At 47.9% G+C, this 14293-nt stretch overlaps 1 protein-coding gene across 1 annotated transcript in view; it reads left to right on the top strand.

Moving 5' to 3' along the window:
- Nucleotides 1-14293, top strand: part of PPP1R16B (protein phosphatase 1 regulatory subunit 16B) — a 66883-nt gene that overhangs the window by 45873 nt on the left and 6717 nt on the right. The window contains exons 3-10 of the mRNA XM_063350052.1: nucleotides 4208-4278; nucleotides 6349-6494; nucleotides 8589-8692; nucleotides 9018-9142; nucleotides 11391-11516; nucleotides 11873-11948; nucleotides 13248-13377; nucleotides 14116-14284. Of these exons, the coding sequence (XP_063206122.1) occupies nucleotides 4208-4278; nucleotides 6349-6494; nucleotides 8589-8692; nucleotides 9018-9142; nucleotides 11391-11516; nucleotides 11873-11948; nucleotides 13248-13377; nucleotides 14116-14284 (947 nt within the window). The remainder of the gene's footprint in view (nucleotides 1-4207; nucleotides 4279-6348; nucleotides 6495-8588; nucleotides 8693-9017; nucleotides 9143-11390; nucleotides 11517-11872; nucleotides 11949-13247; nucleotides 13378-14115; nucleotides 14285-14293) is intronic.

The raw sequence follows: 14293 nt of genomic DNA, 5'->3' as shown, positions 1-14293 counted from the left end.
CCTTTGCAGTGTTGTGGGGTTTATTGTCGTTCCCCTGATTTATGGCTTTTGGGGAGAATAAGCGAGGTTGGACATGCTTGGGAGGAGAAGGAGCTCCTGAGAAGTGGGTTTGTTGTGTTCGGGGAGGAGAATCTGTCTGAGGCTGCCCTAGGACATGTGATGGAGGGTGACTTAAAACCTAGGATGTATTTTCACAGCTGCTGAGGGAGCTTTTTCCATTTAACACAGCACAGATGTGAATGATAAAATATAAATTGAAGATTAATGTACACCATCTTGGTGCGTGAGAGGTTCAATTATAGGCAGAGCAAGCAGAATAATGGAAAATACATTTGAGTGATTGTTCAGTTAATATAATTTGCAATGAATTATTCACAACAATTTGTTCACCCTGCTCTTATTGTAATCATTTTCATTCCTTCCTTTGGTATGCGTTTGAAACTGCTTCCCACAACTTGTGCTTGACAGGTAATAAAGTATATCCACGCATCCAGCCCCTTCTCCCCACCTGCCCCCCCCGCCTACGGGCGAAGGAGGACAGATTTTAAGGAGCTCAGCACTGGAGGCACGGAGCTCTCTTTAAGAAGGTAAGCATTAAAGAGGAGGCTGCCGCCTGCTGAACCTGCCAAAGTGACCCACAAAAGCCCGTTCTTTGGGCTCGGAGTGACCTGAGCTCGCAGAGGGGCTTGCAGAGGACCCATTTCCATGCTCTCCCTCGTGCTTATGGGGGGGATCTTCCTTTCACGAGGGGTCTGCTGAGGCTTGAGCTGACAGAAGGCGATCAGCTGGCGTCGGGTGGTTAATCTGTGTCCTTGTGAGCTGAAGCGTGCACTTTCCTACTTGTGCGGCATCATTCCTGCCTGGAGGTGGGAGGAGAAGGTGTTGCAGCGAGGCATGTGGCGCCGGCAGGCTTGAAGAGAAGCTCTTTACTTGCTCAGGTCCCTGTCCCTTATGTCACACGTTAAGCAGTGGAGCGGGTTGGTGGCAATGCCACAGCCCTGGAGCTGAAGGTTGTGCCGTTGTGTGTCGTCCCCCGCCGACCCTTTCCTATTCTTCAGGCACTGGCAAACCGACAAATGCACATTTCTCCTGAAGTTTGTCAGAAAGGAGGACTTGTTCTTCCCAGCCATGTGGGAGGGGCTGTTCCTGGGTAGCGGGCATGGGGAAGATCATAGAATCACAGAATGGTTTGGCTTAGGAGGGAGCTCAAAGATCATCTTGTCCAACCCCCTGCCCTGGGCAGGGACACCTCCCACCAGACCACGTTACTCGAAGCCCCGTCCAACCTGGCCTTGAACCCCTCCAGGGATGGGGCAGCCACAGCTTCTCTGGGCCACCTGGACCAGTGTCTCATCGCCCTCACAGGAAAGAATTTTTTCCTAATATCTAATCTAAATCTCCCCTCTTTCAGTTTAAAACCATTACCCCGTGTCCTATCATTACACTCCCTGATCAAGAGTCCTTCCCCAGCTTTCCCATAGGCCCCCTTTAGGTACCGGAAGGCTGTCCATGTCCAGGAGGATGTCCGCATCCTCCCTCCACATCCCTCTGCAGCTCTGCCCGCAGGGAGCCGGGGGTGATGAAGCTGCTCTTTGTCACCCTGTGCCCCGCTGCTGGGGGTGCTGGTAGGAATCGGGGCTGCGTTCTGCAATGAGCTTGGTGGGACACTGGGTAAATCCCCTCGTATGTAAGAGGAAACTGCAGTTCTTGGAGATTTCTGCCTAGCTGTTGGGATCTGTTGTCTGGAGCATGAGGAATCCCAAAGGCAACATCCCTCTGGCTTCAGAGAAAAGAGGCAGGACTCGTTGCTGCCCAGCCCTGCGCTCCCCTGCCGAACCCTGAGGTGCAAATTCAGCTTAGGACTGGTTGGAAAGGAGTTTGATGTCTTCTTCAATGTTTGCCTGGACTCATTGGTCCCACATCCCTATCTGGCTTCATTACCTGGCTTTTCTGTGCTCTTTTCTGGTGTCTTGTGATTGTTGGTCTTCAGCGTGTTGGGAGATACTGTGAAATGTTTTGAGGGCTGTGGTGAGCCGGTCCCGAGGGCAGAGGGGAGCCAAGGGGAGGTACGCTGTGCGCATGAGGGCTGCTGCAGGGGTTAGTGGAGAATTCAAAGCTGCTTTAGGGTGAGATAAGTCCTTCTCTGAATCTTAACCCTTCAAGGACTCTTACAAGCTCGGTCAAGCCACGATCGCAGAGCCTTCAATGCAAAATCCCCCATACTCCATAACAAGCTGGGATTTATGCTACTGCTTCTTCCCATGGAGGGCCAGCGCTTGTGAGGTTAATCTGCCAGCATCGACTTGTCCAAATCTCCATAATCAGGCAAAACATGATTATGGAGCTGCAAGTCATTAGGGCACAATGGCTCTTAAATGACTGAGATTGAATTAAAACCCTAATGGCAGAGCATCCAAAGTAAATAAGAGACAACCAGATCCGCTGGCGAATGACTCGCCTATCGCTCAGCTTGGATTAGGAGAGCAGGAGCTTGGGGCTGGCCAGAAACAGTAGAAGCGCGGTGATTAAATTGGATATACTGGCTGGGGCTCAGCGCTGTTATTACTGTCAAGCATGCAAGTGCCGGGGGTGTGAGCTGAGTGTAGGCGTGGGCTTCCTGCGCCGGCCTTTGAGCTGGAAAAAACTCCCCCTTTGGACTCGCCGCGGTGGGGGATGAGTTTTGGTCTTTGTTGTATTCTGCTTTTTTGTATCAGTTTCATCGGGGAGGTGTCAATGCCTTGAAATTATTTCCAGCAAATGTAAATTCCAGCATTCATTTTGGGTCAGGTGAAACAATCCTGTGCTAGAAAGTGTTCCATTTCACTTCTGTCTGGTTTTGCCTTCCTTTTTGATACCATCAGGCCAGTGGCTTCCAAACAAAATTTCGCTTTGGTTTCGATTTGCTTTTCTTGTGAGTGCATTTTCCAGATCTTTTGAATAACACTTCATAAATCAACATTGTTGTCGTCATGGACATGTTTTCCATGTTCTGCTTTGGATGCCAGAAGTGCTCTGTCCCCAGGGGCAGCCCTGATATGCCAGGGAAGCAGCTCCCTCCGGACAATGGGACAGCCATCCGTCGGGAGCAGAGCCCACAGGGTGCTTTGGGAGTGACCAGCCTTGCGGTCGTTTTGATTGCCAGCTCTGAAGATGGTTATTGCCCTTTTAGCTTTGTTATCGTTCCTTATTTTGCAGTTCTGGTTACGCTTAGTGGTTGCATCCTTGACAACAAATAAGATGGGACTTGAATATCTGTTGCTACCCTGGCCCCGGGGAGATGGTTATGAACCTCGGGCTTGTGCCTGCGCTGTCGGTGACATTTGAGGTGGGAAAAGCATGAGGTAGTGAAATCTCCGGAGAAAAAGCAGGGAATGAGCAAGTAAACAACAGAAGATGGGTATAGATCATCAAGATCTGTCAGCAGTGTTGAAGAGTTCCTGGTGTTGCTATTAATTTACTTCCTCTGCCAGCCTTATTGCCCCGTGCAAGATCTGCATCTCAGAGCAAACTTTATCTTTTACCTAGGGGCTTATGGCTTTTCATCCGTTTCAGAAATTTGCATTTTAATGGAATAAATCTTATCCTTTCTCTCCAAAGCAGTAATAAAAAAAAAAATAAAGCCTCTGGGAAGCTTTCTTCAAATACCCAACAGTTCATGTGAAGTGTCCAAAGCAATACTGGTGTATTTTTGATGCGCCGGCCCCCTGAATGTGTTTGACTTCTCATCCCAGATTGATAACTTCTTGAGGCAAGAGCTCATCCCCTGCACAGCGAGATCTCTCTTACGGTTTTACATCAGGACCCCAAAATCCCCGATTGCTGTTGCGCTCTCCTGGGCCGTGGCGTGCAGAGGTTGCACTCAGGTGTTGCAAAGCGCAGGATAAAAATGTGGATTGTTCCAGCACAGCCGAAAATGATAGCTCTAATAGCAAAGCCTTCTTTGGAAGGAAGTTGGGGGAAAATTGTATGCTGGTGCTCTCTGCTGGATAAAACCAAGAAGGCTTTTTCCTCGCCAGCACTGCGGTGACTGCGGGTTCACCCCAAGTGTTGGGCTCTTGGCCGTGGGGTCTCCTGCAGCTCTGCCCGCGCCGGGACACCCTGACGGTGCCAGTTGCCTTTGGCTTGAAGTGGCCAGGGCTAGCTGAGAGCAAGGGATGCGTTAGGATCGCTGATCTGACTCCTTTCCTCCTGTCTCCTTCCCTTACAGTGTGTTACTTGCTGAAGAGCAACATCAGCCCAGACCTGTGCAATGAGGATGGATTAACTGCACTGCATCAGGTGAGGCGGGGGAGGAGGTCACCGCTCCCTGCCGCCCCGCGTCTGCCCCCTGCTCTCAGCAGACCTGCCGGCAGAACGGAGAACGCTCTTGATATTTCATTTTGTTGCTCAGTTAAAGCTGTGAAACATCACCATGCTTTGCTGGCGATCCTGTTTCTTGGGGAGCAAACTGAGATCAGACCCTTCTCCGGTTGTATCCCAGACTTCGTCCAGTGATAATAAGAGCTGGGGCTGGGTTTTCTCCCACCCTTTAATCTTTGGGAACATCTCTCCCACCCTTTAATCTTTGCAGGGCTGGGCTGGAAATTCTTAAAGCGGATTAACTCAAATTTAGAGACTTTGGCAACACACGAGTTTTGAAACTGGTTTAAATTAATGATGCACAGGATGTTTGGAGAGCCTGCCGCTGCTCTCAGTGGGCTCAGGGACTTCTAAAAATCTGTATGAGATGGCAGCAGCCGATCACCGGTAAAATACAGACTTGCCGTAGGGGTGTGTAAGTCTGTGTCCCTCCTCAGAGCCTCTGCGCGAGTGCCACGAGGGTTTTTGTATTCTTCTTCCTAAGGCCCTCATCCCCCCCCTCCTCGTGAGCCCTGATTTTCAGTGGGAGAGCGTGAGGAGAGCCAGCCCGCAGAAGGCCCGCGGGACTCGCCCTGCCCGGCAGCTGCCGCCCCCGTGGCCACAACACAGTGGCACGCTTGTCACACTCGCTCTGCGGGCGGAATGGGGGCTCGTGGTGTTCTCCCCATTAGTCCCTGCTCTAAATGCTCCCGTTGACTTGGGATTTTGGATTCTTCTGCAAGTTCACCGGCTCTCTTCAAAGCTGGCTGGATTAAAAATTGAACAAGCTGGATTTGCTTAAAAATGCAAACTGGCTTCTAAAAGAATAAAAGGCCCCCACCGCCACCTCTCCAAAGAGCTGTTACTCTGCACATGGAGGAATCCTGGCAGCCTCGTTGCTTTCCCCACTAGCTGTTGAAGCCATGGAGAATCCCACCTTGGCCACTGAAGGATCACTTATTGTAAAAGTGCCTTTGGGAGCTGAGGTAGGATCTTTGAATCCATTAGAATTAATTCGAACCCCTGAGCAGAGAGAAGCTCCGAAGTGAACTCTCTTGCCCATTAGCTTCCAGTGAAGGATGCAGTTACACTTCTGTGATAGCTCGGCTTGTGACAGGCATGGTTTTAACCTCATTTCCATATACAAATAGTAAACAGAAATAGAAATACATAGAGGGCCCTTGTCACTCAGCTGCTAAACTGCTTTCTGTGGGCTGTAATTCAGCCCCATTACAAGCCCCTGCTGCAGTGCTGAGCTGCGAGTCTCCCACGTGGGTGTGCAGAAATGTGTAGATCACGAGCAGGCTTCTTGCACAAGAATGAATCTTATTTCAGTTCCTATATTCATGCCAAGAAGTGAACGCGAGGTGGATCAAAGAGTGAGTTCCACCTTCCCCAGAGGAAAGCAGTTGAGGCCATTCTTGCAGGCGGCCCCTGGGGCTGTGGTGTAAATGTGTGGAGGATGCAGATTTTCTTCAGGAAATGAAAGGTGCCCTGTCAAGTACCTCATAATTCTGAGAGTCCAACTTGCATCTCTTCAGATAACCGTAGTAGGTAGCGTGAGCTGCTGGGAAGACTTTTACAGAAGACTTTTACTCATCACATGCCAGCGTGTGGGATTTTTCCCTAAGAAAAGGGAATGTCAGCTTGTCAGCTCATCCCTTGGTATGTGGTTATACTGGTTACGTCGAATTTCTGCTATGTTTGCTCTTGAATATGAAAGACCCAGTAGAACAGGAGCTGTGCACATATTTGCTATTGTGCCCTACTGGTTCTGCCCCCAAACCAGAAGGCTCTATAAAACACCAGTGACCTTCAGTCTGTCCAGCGTAGGTGTTCCGCATGGTGCCCTTCTGACCTGCTTGTGCTCAATTTGGCGTTTAACTCTGTTGGAGATGCTTGTTGTCAAACACTGCAGGATAAAGTAGGTCTCCACATCCAAGTACAGCTGAGCAGGTATTACCTTCCTCAAAGTTAAAAAAATAAATGTCTGCATCCCTTCCTCACCAGTGCTGCATAGACAACTACGAAGAGATAGTCAAGCTTCTCCTCAACCATGGGGCCAATGTCAACGCGAAGGACAACGAGCTGTGGACTCCATTGCATGCAGCAGCTACCTGTGGTCATATCAACCTGGTGAAGATCCTCATCCAGCAGTAGGTGGCTTTTTGTCTCTCTCCCTTTCTGCAGATCTGATTCTACCCACAGCTTCTGTGGATGGAAACCGAGACTGCTTAGTACCTTGCAAGACAGCAGCGATGGTGATTATTCCCTGCTTTCAGGCTATTCATGGGATTCCCTCCTGCATGGGGGAAAAGGGGGGTGGAGGTTGAACCATGCTCGCTGGGTGGGTAGAAACAGGAGCAGCCAGCAGGATGCACCCTCACGCTCTTCAACACGACTTCAGGTCTTCTAGCCACAGCCAAAGAGACACTGATGTAGGAGGACAGTGGCATGTTTGTATAGCTCAAATGCTTGGGTGAACTTTGCGACCTGTCTTACTGGGTCTTAATTAGTAACTAGTTAGCTTCTTGTAATAAATTTGTTCCCCAGTGGTGTGACACAGGGTGCTTGCCCTGGACCTTCCACTTGCCTTTACCAAGGCCCTAAAGCTCAAGTCTTTCCTAGACTTGTCGGCAAGGAGGAGGAAGCCAGGATGTATTTTGAGCTGTACCATGTGCAGCATTTAATGAGCACCCGCTGTGAATCCTGCCTGGAGCAGATAGTCCTGACTCTGTATGGAGCCTTCATCTCCATCTCCCAGAGTGACGGTGTGGAGGGCAGAGTGTGCTTTGGGGGTGTTAACGTGCTGCCTTGCACAGCAGTGTCTGCTGCTTCTGCCTCAGGGAGGGAGACTTCTCCCTGTGTTGCTGTCATCTGGGAGACTAGCATTGAAAATCTGGCCCTTCTTCTTTGGCCAGACAATGAAGGAAGTGGAGTAGAGGATGCAAAGAATCGTCTCTTGGAGGACCTTCCCACTTGGGTTAGGAAATATTTGGATGGGGAGCATAAAAATGGAGCAAACATGTTGAACAATGTAGTGCATTCCTGACTTTTAATTGCAGATGAGGGAATGTCATGGGGATGGGTGGCAAGGTGAGGAACTGGAGTTTATGTCCCTAGTTGTCATAGACTGCCCCGTGTTGAGTAGCTGCCAGCAAATTTGGACACTAGTAACCTAATGTCACGGTCCCATGCTCAGAAACAGTCTTCCCCTGGACTTTTGAGGAATGGAGTGATTGTTTTTTTCCTACAATCAAAGTTGTCCTGTACAGGAGGGGTCACATCTGGTTAAACTGGTTAAGCACTGCCTTTGAAGGCAGCGTTACTGATGATGGGACCTGGAAACCTTGGAGACCATCAGAGGAAGTAGCCCACAAAAGCTGTCCAGTTTCTTGGGGTTTTTATTTTCTGATTAAACTAATGCTGATACTTTGCAAATGTGAATTTCAATGTAGTTTGCTCTGCTCAGGCAGAGGGAGAAAAAAAATAAAGAAAGAAACAGGAATCTAAATGCAAGTGGATACTGTCTGCTGTCCTTCCGTGGCTGGTAACTGTCAAGGTAGATCAGAATCCAGCGGAAACTGTTTAACAGCTGGCAAAAATGGCACAGTTCAGAAGGTGCTGGAAACTTTCTACTATGTGGGAACATGGGGACAGCAATCAACTTAGTTGGCAATTTTACTTCCAAATAATGACCTCCTGGAGGTCACTAAAGCACTTAGAGAAGTGCTATTGGACAATCAGAAAGGAAAAACTCACCACTTGACAGGATATTTTTTTTTATTACTATTTTTCGTCATTGTACCTTTGGCTAGAGAGAAGGCTCCCTCCGCCATTCAGCCGGTATCTTTCCCAGCTTTTCTGGTCCTTGCAAACTTTTTATTGAAGGACTGCCAGATGCCCGGATAACAAGAACCTGATAGTATCCAGAAATTCAGCAAATAAATAATTTCTATCACTGAGAAGCTGACAGTCTGTCCAGTGCCAGGATCAGGAGAGGACAGGAACGGTTCAGTGGCTCATGTGCCCCACAGCCCATGAAGGAGGCATAAGGTGCTGCCTTTTGTCCACTTCTGGAATTTATCTTCCCCATTCATAGCTCCATGGCTTTGCTTCAAATCTTCATGACATCTGGGCAACTATTAAACCGTACTTAGTTTTTGCTAAGCATTTCTCCCAGTGTTTGGCACCATCTGCTCTAAGATGTCTGAGGTCCTTTCTTGTGTAACTCGGCTTTCTCCTTGCAGTGGAGCTGACTTGTTGGCAGTAAATGCGGATGGCAACATGCCGTATGACCTCTGTGAAGATGAGCCAACTCTGGATGTCATTGAGACTTGCATGGCCTATCAAGGTAAGGAGACTGAGTTCACGTAAAATACAAAAATGGGTCAATCAATGGGTCAAAAAAAAAATTACCTTCTTTCTCAGCTCTTGATTTGCCTCTGGAGAAAAGCAGAGAGCTGCTGCCTGGCATAATTTCTTGGAACCTGACTCTGTCTAGTTTCTCTGATTCCTAAATAACGATGAGGGTGAAGGACAGCTCTCAGTCCCCTCAGCTACATGGCCTCTGAAAAGGATGTGAGGTCATATCAGCCAGGAATCAAGCCTAATTTTGCTCAACCAGTGGAGACAAAGACCCTTTCCAACTCTTCTCTCTATAACTGGAATTTTAACAGGAATTACACAGGAAAGGATCAATGAGATGCGAGCTGCTCCAGAGCAGGTCATGATCTGTGACATTCATGACATACTTGCAACTGGACAAGACCTGAACAGGACCGATGCCCAAGGTGCTACGCTGGTGAGTGAAACTGCTGCAGCTTCGCTTTTGCCTTCCTTCCGCCCGTGGGTTACGAAACCTGCCCTGTGGCAGGAGTTATACAAAATCAACACATATAAATCACTGAGAGGAGCGAGGAAGCTATTTTGATCTTTTTCCCTGTTTCATTTTATTGTCACGTAGGAACAGGCTGTGTCCATGAGTACAGCTGACACGACTTCGTGTCCAACCCTGCGCTTTTTGAAGCGAATCCCTTGTTCATGTGAGCTCCGATGGTTGTCCAGCAGCTTAGGTCCTGCAGCAAGGCTGCTGAACTCCTGGGTTCTGTCTGACAGGGGCTGGTACCAAAGAAAGGTGCAAGAAATCCCGTGATGAAGAGTTGCAGAACATAGCACTTGTGCTGACCTCCGAGGAAATGGGACTGAAAGACCTCCCAGTAATGTTTTGCTTCTCACTAGTCCTGTAGCGGACTAGCGAGACTTCTCCTCTTCTAGAAGAGGACTTCTCCTCTTCACAGTTGAAATAGGATGAGCTCTGAGTGGAGTTCATACCTTCAGAGTGGTGCATAGGTCAATATTTTGCTCAGAGATGCAGCAGCAGACCACAATTATGAAAATCTTCAGAGACATGGAGTATTGTGGGGGACTAACCTGACTCCCACGGAGGAGACGTGCGAGTTCTCTGGTTTTCATGGGAGCGTGATCTGGTGTTGGGCACCCTGGAGACTTTCTGCCTCCTCCTCTCTCTGCTTTGCATGGCATCTGGCTCAGGCAGAGTCAACGGAGGATGTTTATTCACGTAGGATGGCATCTGCCCCTGGGCAAAGGAGAGCACCAGCACAAATGTACAGCACACAGCAAGGCGGCATCTGATTGACTGGACAGAGACCGAGAAGGCTGAACAATCCTAGTCCTGTTCCCTTCTTCTTCATCTGCAAACCTGTGTCTTAAACCCTCGCTTACAGCAGTCCCGAGTGACGTTCAGCAGTGCTGTCATACGTGTTGGGGACTTTCATACAACCTTGATCATTTGGTGCCGGGGTCCAGACGTAACTGATATCCAGGCCACTTGGTGTCATCTGTTTGATGGCCAGACCATGGCAGTGCATTCACATTTCTTTATCTAAATTGTCACCCATAGCATATACCAGAAGCGTAAGGGGAGGGCAGGCTACCTGCAAGATAAACTTGGATGAGTGAAGCTTTTATTGCAGCTTATTTTTTTAACATGTTTTTCCCTTTAACAAGGATTATAGACATAAATTTAAGCAACCCTCTTGACTTTTTATATCACCCCCAAGTGATTCCTTGTTAATTCATATGGCCACTAGAGGGTATGGCCCAGTGCCATAAAATTTAGGTAGAAATTAATTGAATTGCCAGAAAGCACCAGAATTTATTTCCAGATAAGGGTTTAACTTTGTGTGGTGGAATCCACGTGGAAATTTTTGAAAAGAAGCTTTAATTCTTCTCTTCACAATTGAACTCTTTACTCTACTCTTTAACTCTTCACAGTTGAAACAGGATGATCTCTGAGTGGAGCTCATACCTTCAGAGCGGTGCGTAGGTCAGTGTTTTGCTCAGAGACGCAGCAGCAGATCACAATTATGAAAATCTTCAGAGATATGGAGTGTTGTGGGGGACTAAGGGAGACTATTATTGATGCTTCCAAAGTGATGGCCATAGTTGGAAGCCACTATCTGAAGAATCAGATTCCCTTAACTAAAATTAGCCAAGGATTAAAATGTTTTTGATTTTCAAATGGTGAAAATAATTATAGCGTGAGTGAAAGTGCACTTGCATGAAGGGAATCCTGACTAAAGCAGGCTGAAATTTTGATCCAAAAAATCGCATCCACAGCATTTAAGTGGGGAAGAGGGGACATTCTTCTGGCATGAGGAATGCAGAGTTTTCAGTGGATGATGTTCTCCATTGCAGGCTCGCGTTTTGATGGTGCTGTTTCCCTACAGAGTGGGAGCCACTTGAAAGCCCTTGATTTAAAATGTGAAAACATTATTTTTCTAACCCATATATGTAAGTTATTTTAAGAACCGTTAAGCAGTTTCCTCTCCAAACAGAATTATATGCAGATAATATTGAGTTTTAGTAACAGCAACAACCTGCTTTTGACCTCATGGCATCTGCCAAGCGTGAAAAGGGCTGCCCGTCTGCATCTAGGCTCAGATAGCCAAGAAATTCCACTGAAACTTGATGTATAAAAGCATTCGTGGTCCTTGCAGGTGGCTCATGCTCTGTTCCTTGTCTCCTAGCTGCATATAGCTGCAGCCAATGGTTATCTGCATGCAGCTGAAGTCCTTCTTGACCAGGGGGCAAGCCTGGATGTTAAGGACTGGGACGGCTGGGAACCTCTTCATGCTGCTGCTTTCTGGGGACAGGTAATGATTTTGTTGCAAATGTCATGTATGAGGGGGGCATTTCTTTCTGCCTGGACGAGTTGTGAAGTACTCTGCAAATGGAAGAAACCTGTGCTAGGGCTGGACTCACTGGATGGTGTCAGGTGAGGTCCTGGGGCCTCCAAAAAGAAGCTGTTGCTGAGAAAGTTTGGGGAGAGTGTGTCTGTGCAGTTGAATGGTAGGAACTTCGTTTAACATCACACGTGTACCAGAATGATTTGAGGCAAGTTAAGCATGTGTGCCATTGCTTCTTATCTTACTCTAGCTTTTCAGCTTTGAGGAGGAAAGCAATTGCCTAAAATACCTCTATCAACTTGGCTTTGTTTCCCTTTCTTTAGATGCAGATGGCTGAGTTGCTTGTGTCCCATGGGGCTAGTTTGAGTGCCAGGACATCTTTGGATGAGATGCCAATAGGTGAGTTTACTAAGCTTAAAAAAAAAAAAAAAGAAAAAAAAAAAGAAAAAGAGATCGCTGAGAAAAGCTTCTCCCCCTGAGTGTGCTGGAGTCTTCACATGGAGCTTTCAGAAGCATTAACTTCAAACTGAAGGAGGGTAGATTTAGATTGGATGTTAGGAAGAAATTCTTTCCTGTGAGGCTGAGGCTGGTGAGGCACTGGAACAGGTTTCCCAGAGAAGCTGTGGCTGCCCCATCCCTGGAGGGGTTCAAGGCCAGGTTGGACGGGGCTTGGAGCAGCCTGGTCTGGTGGGAGGTGTCCCTGCCCAGGGCAGGGGGGGTGGAACTGAATGATCTTTAAGGTCCCTTCCAACCTAAACCATTCTATGATTCTATGATTTTCATTTTTCAGGTGTCTTTAGAATCAAAGTTGCAGTTACTTTAACTGGGACTAAAGTTTTAAAATGCCTACTTTGTTCTGAAAACACTTCTTCCTGCTCATAAAAACAAGGGAGAAGGAATTTCTCAAGCACCAAGTCTTTCTCCCGTGTGTTTCCACTCATGTACCTGTACCTGTGCTTGGGAGTCTCCCTGCTCTCACGCTATAGTCTTGGACCTGAGCAGCTGTTGAGTGCAGCCCTACGACTCGGGTGTCTTACTTGGCTTTGATGCAATGAAGTGTGATAAACGATAAGGGATTGGAAGGGAAAGAGAAAGCACACACAAATCTTGGAACAGATTGGAAGGACAAATGCCAAAGTGCTAACGTCTGACCATGCAGAGTATAACCTTGTGCCACGTTTTGGCAAAAGGTTTTCTGAGCCTTAATTGAAAAATCTGTGCATCGTCTTTTTGAAACTTCTTGTCTTCTACACTCATCTGCTTTGCTTTTGTCTATACTCTTTTTCGTTTTGGAGGCTTAAGTGAAATGCTGTATTCGGGGGAACTGCAGTCTGGTAATTTTAGACATTTGTTTTCCTCCCATCTTGAAGCATTGATACAGTGGTCACTATATCTCTCACCCTTTCATGGGTAAAGGCACAGCATGCTCCAGATGGGACAAAGCCCAGCCGAACAGCTGGATCGTCAGAAAGTTGAGCCCCCGTCACAATCAGCAGCTCTTGTTTATGTGTCCAAACCATTCTGCCTCCCCTGATTTGTTTGGAAATTAATGTGCCTAAGCATATTCTGCTTAAATTTCCCTTCTCTTCCTGCTAGCATTTGTAGTTGTGTATACGAGGAAGGCGCAGTTAGTAACGTGGTGTTAATGGTACCGCATTTGAACCGTCTGATTAATGGCTTGGTTTGTGTGTGCCACAGATCTGTGTGAAGAGGAGGAATTCAAAGTATTACTTCTAGAGTTGAAACACAAACACGATGTGATCATGAAGTCTCAGCTGAGGCATAAATCCTCCCTGAGTCGAAGGACCTCCAGCACTGGCAGCCGGGGGTGAGTGCGTTGTCCCCTGCAGGTCACCGGTGCGTTAGGGTGGTCGCTCAGGTGTGGCTGCAGAGCACCCTGTGGTCGGCAGGTGGAGGACAACCCACCTGTCCTTTCTGAACGAACTCTGAAAGGCAGAAGCTGGCTTTTGGTTGCTGAAGGCAGAGCTCCTTTGAAGGGTGGTTCTTTCGTAGCAAGAGGTGGTGTTTCTTGGGAGGAAGATGGCTTTGTGGTTAAGAACTGCTCTGAGCAGAGGGCCAAGTGGTGAGAATTTACCCTGTTAAACCACTGACACCGGTGTCGGAGAATCGGTGCTTCAAATGGGTTTACTTGAGCTTCTCAATAACATGTCTCGTGGCCAAGATACTGTGCTGAGACACAGTTTGCACAGGTCTCTTTATAGGATGTTTACTAGATGCCAAAGCAGCAGACCACAAAACTCCATAAACAGCCCGTGGGCCCTTTCCCTCTACATTTACTCTGCTGGTTGCAGAGCAGATCCATTTGGTGACCTGTATGAGATCTAACCCAGATTTGCAATACTACTTTAAAACTCCTTAAAATTCCTCCCGCCTTTAATATCCGCACTAGTGCCTTTGCTTTGCGTGGGTGCCAGGAAGCTAAATTCACGTTCCATTCCAGTGGGAGAGGCTGTGAAGCGCGAGGAGGAGGTGAGAACAGCTACAGGGTAAGAGGAAATGTCATGTCCTGCTCACAGCCTTGATGTCCCTTGTCCCTGACCCGCAGGAAGGTGGTGAGGAGGGCCAGCCTTTCGGACCGAACAAACCTGTACAGAAAGGAGTGCGAGAAAGAAGCCATCGTCTGGCAGCAGCTGGGAGCATCAGAAGAAGGAAGAAACTCGGGTCTCATTGGAGAAATGGGGGAGACTCGTTCTGACCAGGAGAACACAGACCCCGTAAGGAAT

Source organism: Chroicocephalus ridibundus, chromosome 12 (assembly GCF_963924245.1).
Source record: "Chroicocephalus ridibundus chromosome 12, bChrRid1.1, whole genome shotgun sequence".
Classification (NCBI taxonomy): Eukaryota; Metazoa; Chordata; class Aves; order Charadriiformes; family Laridae; genus Chroicocephalus; species Chroicocephalus ridibundus.
Note: the sequence above shows the minus strand (reverse complement) of the source record. Positions and strands in the feature narration are given on the sequence as shown.